The sequence below is a fragment of the Dendroctonus ponderosae genome, unplaced genomic scaffold, assembly GCF_020466585.1.
Source record: "Dendroctonus ponderosae isolate FM_Combo_2020 unplaced genomic scaffold, Dpon_F_20191213v2 Dpon_F_20191213_10, whole genome shotgun sequence".
In the NCBI taxonomy this organism is placed as follows: Eukaryota; Metazoa; Arthropoda; class Insecta; order Coleoptera; family Curculionidae; genus Dendroctonus; species Dendroctonus ponderosae.
The window spans coordinates 1,369,459-1,378,758 of NW_026017111.1; the positions used below are offsets into that span (position 1 = coordinate 1,369,459).

The 9,300-nt window shown below is 37.9% G+C and overlaps 1 protein-coding gene across 1 annotated transcript in view; it reads left to right on the top strand.

Annotated features, from left to right (window-relative positions):
* Positions 1-3,903: 3,903 nt before the first annotated feature.
* Positions 3,904-9,300, top strand: part of LOC109542717 (nephrin) — a gene marked incomplete in the record, with an annotated part of 44,927 nt that continues 39,530 nt past the window's right edge. Inside the window, 2 exon segments of the mRNA XM_048662163.1 lie at positions 3,904-3,940; positions 5,246-5,378. Coding sequence (XP_048518120.1) covers positions 3,904-3,940; positions 5,246-5,378 — 170 coding nt within the window.

The window sequence follows — 9,300 nt, forward strand, 5'->3', positions numbered from 1 at the left end:
CAAATACTTGCTTCGTCTCTGGATAGAGTGCACATGACCCTATTACGGCCAGCAACATCACTTCAGGGGCGCCTTTAATGTTTTTTTGCGAATTTTTAATCATAGGAGCGAACTTTTTACATCGCGCTTGTAACTCTTTGCCAAGTAACTTTGAATATTTTGTTGCGAGCAAACTAATAGAGCCAGAAAAATACTTGGTACGTCCCTAGATAGAGCGCACTTGTCCCTATTAGAGCGATGATCTTCACTTCAGTGGTGCTTTTCTGGGATTTTTCAGGAACTTTAAATCGGGCGAGCGCACTTTTGACTTCGCGCGAAACTATTTTGCAAAGCGACTTTAAATATTTTTGGCGAACAAACCAATTGAGCTATGAAAATACCTCAATCGCCACTGAATAGGGAATACCTTGCTCCACTGGGGCCGTATACTGCAGCTCACTGGCGTTTTCCTGAAATTCTTGGCAAATTTTTAGTCAGCCGCGGGCACTTTAGACTTTGCGCAAAACCCTTACGTTCGTGAATGATGAACTGAAATTGAAAGCTCTTCAAAGTGCAAAACCCTCACAAATAGCGCTTGACATAAGGCCAAATATCCCGCATTTTCATTTCAGAACGGAAAATTCTCCATGCTCATTTTTCTCATTACCCTGGGGAAATTACTCGACTATTGATTCAGATCTGATGATCCCGATCGGAAAGTGAATGTTCTTGCAAACAGGAGTTTTATGAGGATTTGGCGCCTGATGTATTCAAAGCGATCAATTGAGCACTAAAACGGTACTTGCTCAAAGCCTCCGATAAGAGGGAAAACTTCCCTCAAAGAATCCTGGGCAGCTTGATCTATTAAATTAGCGCCATCAGGCCGGGGAAATTAATTTCGAAAATTACTACAAAAGAGCCTCGTTCTCGTCTAGACATTATGGCAATAAGGCTGAGATGGAAGGAATGCGAAATTCCAATTAGCTTTATTCGTTTCGTTATAATTAGAAGCCTAACAGATATAGAATTCTCGCGTCTAAAACATGAAGCGGAAATATGTTAGAGGGATGGAGTCTGAGCGAATTGGCTCCAAGCAATCAGACACTTTGGCGCTGTTTTAGTGCATGTTAAGGTGTGAGTTTCAGTCGGAATTTCCAGCTATGAACTGAGAATAAATTTCCTGTTCAGATGACAAAAAGTGGTCTTTTGCAGGCAAAAAGCGAAAATTGCACGTGCTGAACCAGGGAAACCCGACATAAATAAATAATGTGTGTTGATCAAATCGAACCAGAATGGCACAAACCCCATTTAAGCTGACAATGAAATACATTCGTTCTCATTTGCGCTACACACAGCAATGCGTTAATATTGTTTGTAGGGGGCTGGCAAATTGTTTCCCGTTATACTTGTAAATTGGCAACCGGGGAATTTTAGCTGATTTCAATTCAACGGATGCCACGATTTATACCTCGTCCAAATATTAAACGCCGCTGCTTTACCAATCGCTCTCTAATCTATCAATTATTGTTGCCATTAACCCGGAAATTGCATTATTTAACGTTGCTGGTGCAGCTGCTGAATGGTTGGAACCGTTTTCGAAAAGTTTAATCGTTTGAATGCATAGCGGTGATTCGGTGGCGCAACATTCATACACCGCTTGGTCAAACGGCAATTTGCCCAAATTATGCGGAATGCTTCAGTGAAACCCATCTGGAATGGAGCAAAATGCATAAGCATGATCCTCATCTATACTTTGTGATTGATTAGTGCTTGCGTTGTTCCATTGGTCTAAAAATCTACAATTTTACATTAGTGGCGCTTGCAAAAGCTTTGCTTGATCTGGTTTCCTTTCAGTTAATAACGACAACTGCCTCAAAAAAGGCTTAAAATGTGCCGAAAGTGGCGATTATTTCGGATCTGAAACGTCTAGCATGTTTTTCAATGAGTTCGATGCATTCCTCGCGTCAGTGCACTGAAAATGCTGTTAAATTTAGGACATTTTGAGAAATCTTTAATTTTTTCAAAAAATCGACCCCCACCCTTGGAAAAATTTCGGCCAAAAATCAAAATTTCACATGCGTGTTTTTTGAGCTCAGTCGATTCCTTTCGATGTAAGAAGGTCACAAATATGCATTTATAAACTGTTTGGGTCAATAATAAGGAAGAAATCGTCGGCTAAAGATCGTGAACGCTCAAAAACCGCTTAAAATGTGCCGAAACTGTCGATTATTTTGAATCTGAAAGTTCTAGCATGTTTTTCAAAGAGTTCGACGCATTTTTCGCGTCCGTGCGCTGAAAATGATGTAAAATTTAAGACATTTTGAGAACATTTTTCATTTTTTCGAAAAATCGACCTCCACCCTTTGAAAAATTTCGGCCAAAAATCAAAATTTTTCATGCGTGTTTTTTGAGCTTAATCGATTCCTTTCGACGTAAGAAGGTCACAAATATGCATTTATAAACTGTTTGGGTCAATAATAAGGAAGAAATCGTCAGCTAAAGATCGTGAACGCTCAAAAAACGCTTTAAATGTACCAAAAGTGTCGATTATTCCGGATCTGAAACTTCTAGCATGTTTTTCAATGAGTTCGATGCATTACTCGCGTCTGTGCGCTGAAAATGATGTAAAATTTAAGACATTTTGAGAAAATTTTAATTTTTTCAAAAAATCGACCCTCACCCTTGGAAAAATTTCGGCCAAAAATCAAAATTTTTCATGCGTGTTTTTTGAGCTTAATCGATTCCTTTCGACGTAAGAAGATCGCAAAGTGCATTTATAAAGTTTTTGGGTGAATAATAATGACATCAGCAGTTAAACATCGTAAACGCTCAAAAAACGCCTAAAATGTTCCGAAAATATCGATTATTTCGGAACTGCAGTTCTGTTCGATGCAGTATTCGCTTCCTCGAGATGAAAGTGATTTAGAATTGAAGTGATTTAAAGAAAATGTATATTTTTCGTGGTATTTTATACGTTTACTAGCGGTTTTGTAAACCCCCATGTTATTTGCTCCCTCCACTGCTTTCACAGGCACTTAAATCACTCAAAAAATGTATAACATTTATTGTAAGGAAGTGGGAAAATTAACAAACTTAGCTTGACCTTGCTGAGGCGAAAGAACCATTCAGAGCGATGTAATGTAAAGAAAAATGACTTTATAAAAAATGAATAAATGGGCTTAGACGAAATCCCGGCAATTCAATAGAGTGGCCGCAAACGTTCTCCCATAGACAAAATATGATTTAGATCTCCTTGCAAAAAACCATTGGGTGCAGTTATTTTGCTCGAAATTCCATTTTTCCTATTTCTGCTCCGTATTGCGAAAAATGCAATTTCCTGCCGGATAAGAGAGGAGAAAGTACATGATCAATTCTCCATGCAGCATATTAGATGGTATTATATCTAAAGGATATAAAGGCCATATAGCTTACCCAATACCCAATACTCTGCTACGTTGGCGTCGATCTCAAACTTCGGAAACTACTCGAATGTTTCCAATATAGTTTAACAGTGCACCGTTTCGAAATGAATACAGCAAGTTCGACTTCACACTGAATGAATACGTTGCTTATATCAGTTTAACTCCCAAATTTTCCATCAATATTCATTGGAACATGGAACAAAGATCGAACGCTCTTTTGCAATTGTTAGGAAAATCGAATCAAAAGGCAATATAAATAGACGTACATAAAAGTCGAAGACAAAATTGAATGTTATGCATTGGAAGCTCTAGTTAGTACCGATATTTTCTTGTTTGCTCTCCTAAAGTCTACTGAAGAATTTTCTCAATTCAAACTAGTAATTTGCGATTTTCTGCAGACTTTCGATTTAAAACTTTTCAGATTTGCACCAAAAACAGCGAATACTTTTAACAGTTAAACTATTTAATTAGTTGATCGCAGGCATGTGCAGTAGTTAGCAGAATGAATGCCGAAGACCTGCTTAAACGGCAAGTTAGAGGCAAACTATGAAGTATAAAGTTTAGCCGGCTAAAATATGCATATTAACTTTCTTGGGTTAATGAGACTAGGGAAAGTTTTTAGCTTGATTCATCAAACGCTTTTGACTCTGTTTGCCCGCCTGCTACTCTGGAAAGAAGGAATAGAGAATTCAAAATTCAATTCAGTCATCACAAAAATTTGAATTTTGATGATGAGGTGCCAGTTTATGCACAAATTTCAAGTTTTCGGTCCCATTTTTGCTCATTTCTCTGAAGCAAAATGGGCAAGAGAGCTCATTTTTTGCGTCAATCCAGAGAGAACTAAATTGCTTTTTAGAAGGTCTCAAATAGGTTTTAGATTTGAAACTTATGAAATTTCTAAAGTGTTCAACAATTCAATGAAACAAAACCGGAAAAGCTGGCGAAGCAAAATTCGTTACATCGTGAAACCGAGGTAGAACACTTTGTCACTTTTCCTCGGTGTTTAGATGAATTTTCGATGTACGTTCGCAACACAACTTTCCCGAAAGAGCGACATTTTTAAGACTAGGAATTTATTAGCCCAGCAATTTTACGAGGAAACATTCGTGAATATCCAGTCAATTTGGCAGCGCTTCGATGACCCGCCAAAATGTATTGGAGACGCAATTTGTCTCCGGAACTTTTCCAGATTAACATAGTCAAGAGGCAGCAAAAAGGAGGCGATCAATTTTGAGGACTCACTAGATGTACAGTAAATAGGAAACTTTTAATCTCACTGATTCAACAAAGCTGTGGGTGTCAGAAATGTGAAACTTTATCGGTGCCATTTAGAGCTTGCAAGGCTGCAAGATTGCAGCTCTATCTACTCAGTTAAGGAGCAGTAACGAAATTTGAGCGCTAATTGCTAATCGGGGCAACGCTGTTCCTCAAAGCTTAACTTCGCACCGTTAAAATGTTTAATTAAAATTTAGCTGCAGTAGTAATAAGGCAATATGCATAATCTTGAACTGCAATAATGTTCTTTAATCTCCATATCAGCCAAGATTATAAAATACATTTCGCGTCTCTTTTGGGCACACAGTGTTAAGTTTTACTTAGCCAGAAGTCCCATAATTTCGCATTAGTTTTAGCGCCGTTTCTGGTGCATAGCACTTCGACTTACGGCAGTTGTTGTCATAACTTGAACAAGTTAAACCGAGTTAATGCCATTTTCTACATTAAGGATCTAATCGTTTGTTAGGGGATTGGAACTTGGAATAATTTCCCAGCTACTAATCTACTTAGTGCGTAAGAGTTTTGGAAATTCAGCAGCCAGTTAACAGTGGATTTTGCTTCATTTTCAGCTGTGGCCGCTCAAGAGATCCAAGCAGTTGAAGGCAAAAGTGTTAGTTTGCCATGCGATGTGGTTCCACCTGGCCACGATACAGTCTACATGGTCCTCTGGTTCAAACAAGGGTCTGGATACCCTATTTACAGGTACGACTTAATCGCTTCAAAAGGAATTTAGACTATTCAGCAATTCACATAGGAAGCACTCATCTAATAATCGGCCAGCTAATTAAATAATGCAGATGGAATTGAATAATTTTACGGAACTTTGGAGTCGCATGTGGAATCCATCGGCGTTGTTCGTCATGTTAATGTCCGCGTTTAACAATTGCCATGCATCCGAACCACTCTTGGCGAACATTTCAGATTAACCGAAACACATGTTCCATATTGGTATTGTTTTGTCTGGTTAATGCTCGAATTTGCGTTTTAGCTACAGGCCATGTTGTTTTCCGGGAAAATTCGTTCGCATGCGACGCAACCAATGTTGGTTGGGAAAAGTTGCCATATTTTCGCAATTACTGCTGGGGGCCGTTTTTCGGATTTTTTATTAAGTTGCGGGTTGGTGTATCGCGAAAATCAGTGCGAAAAGTCAGTCAGCAAATACGTTTGAATCAATTTTATACAGACTATTAGAAAGGAAATGTGAAACCAACAGCGCTTGACAAAGTTTTCCATCAAAAGCGTGTAAAAGTGCCGAAATAAACCAGAGTCAAACAGGCTCATTCGATCCTTCAAGATCCTCAACCGGTTCCCAGGTGTTTTAGAAACCATTTCAGCCTCAAAAAGTTGCTATTTTACCCCTGAAGCTTCATCTTTCGTAATCACTGCTGAGGGTTAATTTATTGTTCTTTTTGAAATGACAGAAAATTTTAAAACCCTCAATGAGTTAAAATTTACACACAAACTACTACAGAGAAGAATGGAACCAAAAGAATTGTACACAGTTTCCATAGAAAGCCTTTAAACGTACTCAAATCAACCAGCGTGAATGACGCTTTTTCGATCTTCCAGGCTTCTCCAAGTGTTTCAAACACCATTTCAGCTTCAAAACGCTGCCGTTTTACGGCTGAAGCTCAATTTTTTTGTGATCACTGCTGGAGGTAAATTTATTGTTCTTTCTGAAATAAGAGAAGAAAATTTTAAAACCCTCAATGACTTAAAATTTACACACAAACTACTACAGAGAAGAATGAAATAAAAAAAATTGTACACAGTTTCCATAGAAAGCCTTTAAACGTACTCAAATCAACCAGAGTGAATGACGCTCTTTCAAGCTCCTCCAGGCGTTTCAGAACATTCAGCTTCTGCTCCTGTTTTCCGAGCTGCCGAAAAAATCTTGATTGATCATTCAAAGCATGCGATTTTGAGCTCGGTTCAGTTGCCTGTTTTTTGCTGCTATTTACCCGCAGGATTCCGGCACAGTCGATGAAAATGGCTTGAACAAAAATTGGATGACTCTCGTGCTTTTGCTACCGCTTCTACATTCAAGAACACTTTTGACTGATGTGATGTTTGTGAATTGATTGAACGCGATGTTTGTGATGTGATGAAAAACCCAGTTTTTTGCGCCAATCGACATTTTAAGGCCAAAACATAATAAAATCCGCAATTTGAATAGGAATCTCGGGAACAAGTTGTGGCTAATCTATTTCGTATGCTATCAGAGTTTCGGGCGAAGCCCCACTCTAATTCACTTAGATTCCTAAGCCAGATATCTGCAGCATTGTCAGACATTCCAAAGCACGCGATGGAGGATGCAAATTATGACCTCCATTACACTGTCCGAGCAATAAAATGAAGAGTGTGTAAACTGGCTCTTATCACCCGGCTAAGCACCTTCCGAAGCCCTAAAAACTGTACATATTTGGAGCAAGCCGAACACCGATGGCCATTTAATGCGGGCATTATGAAACATTCTGCACGTGAAGTTGAAAAACCCAACTCTTCAGTTCACTAACTCCCAAATGGTCATTGAATTGCTTTGCTAGAAGGTGTCATATTTAGTGGTTCTCTGGCAAAGAGGAATAAACTTCATCATCCTTTCCCTCAATTATGGAACGTGCAACACTCTGAAACGTTTATCAAATATTTACCTCTTGTATCTCTATTGGAGTGGAAAATGGTTGGATTGCGTGCTAGTTAAATATAGTTATCGGTGTAACTTTGCCACATTGCTCGTAAAAAAGTCGCTGGTTTACATACAAATGAACTCCTAGCGTTATGGGAGCCGGCAAGATTGTATGCACGATTGCTGTAATGTTTTCACATTAACCGATAAAAACATGTCGAGGTTCTTATTTAATTAAAATTGACTTCTTAGTCGAGTTTGTCTGGATTGGTCGAACTTACAAATGGTCCAAGACCTAATAATTTTTGCACAGCATCTACGAAAAACGCCGAAAAGATCAAACTTTTAGTTTCTAAAAAACCCTTTACTTAAGTTGGACGGTTTCTAAGCTAGAAGCAATTAAAACTGGATTTTCTGTTGACCAAAATCAACAAAGTAAAAATTGATGTCTTCGTTCTTAATTTTCAATTTTATTTTTAAGTACAAACTTGATTGCAAGAATTTATTGAAGAACGTATTCAACATTTTCTTCAATACTTGTTTATTCTATGCATTCGTTTCTGGCTCCCTCCTGCAAATAAAGCGATTGGTTGAATTCGTACATTAATTTTTTTTGATTTGTACGGAAGATTGAAGCAAACTTTTCGCAGGCAAAAACAGCGGTTTATACGAAATATTTCCTAAAAAATTAACACAAGAAATGACAAGCTAAGCGATTTGATTTGAAGCGAAAAGCAGATTTCCCGGTTTAAATGCTTTTGAAGAAATAATTAAGCTCCTTTGGGTTTTTGTTTGAAAACGAGTTATGGAGCAAAAGACACAATTTTTCATCATTTTTTATAGAAAACACGTGCATTGTTGGTCGACTGAAAACTCAAGGGCTTCGCGCGAAATAAAACAATTCCCAAAAAAGTTTCAGTAAGTTTTGCGCGCAAATTGTACCCGGTCACGAAGGAAAAAATGAATATCTCTGGAATGGATCAAGATTAACAAACGTTTAAACATCCAAATCACTCAGAAGACATCAGGCTATAAGACTGTATTTTTGTTTTCTGTCTGTGCTACCCCTTGTTGTCCGCGTAAATATTCAAACTTTGACTAAGAAAATATTTGACTATTTAAACTCCCTGTACATTTTGGTTGATTGCCGCAATTTTTTCCAAGCATTTCGCTAGAAGTTATTCAAATCTCAGTGAAATTTTTTATAATATTTTAGTAGAAAGTCGTTTTTTCATTGTTTTTAGTTCGGAAGCAGTTTAACCAAGAGCAAAGGTAAATTATATTAAATGTGCTCATGCATGCAGATTTTGCAGACGCATGCAGATTTTCATCTAAAGCGCCAAATTTTTTGGAGGAAACACTGACTGAAAACAAGAATTCAATTACAAAATCAAGATTAGAAGCTTCTTCAGTTCATCCCTCGACCGACTAAACTTTTTTAAAATGAAGCATCAATCGTCTATGTGAATGACGAATCAAATTGGTTGATTGCTGCAAATTTCCCTTGCCAGACGACATTTAGCAAATAATGTTGATTTATTTTCCTGACTGCGTGTATCTAATTGTTATTATATTATTTTCTTTCCTGGGCTCCAGTCACAGTGTGAAATACATTTTTTTTATATCGTTTATTTCGTTACGTTTCGGCGAGACAACAGCGCCATCATCAGATTTTAAAATTTATTCAAACCCATAATTGGGGAACATTAGATTCTTTTTAGGCAGTCAGTTGATATTCTATTCCGAACCGACGTATGGTGCACACAGACCTGTCCCCAGAGGAAATTTGCTCGGTATCCATGACAACCGGCGTTGTTTTGCTACAATTTCCCATTAGGTAATGGGGATTGAACTGATTGCACCACCGAATAATTTTAAATGTATTTTTTCGAACAATACAAGCTGTTTGGTATTGGCATCCGAGTTTTTTGCAAATTGGAACCCCATTATATTATTTTCTTTCCTGGGCTCCAGTCACAGTGTGAAATACATTTTTTT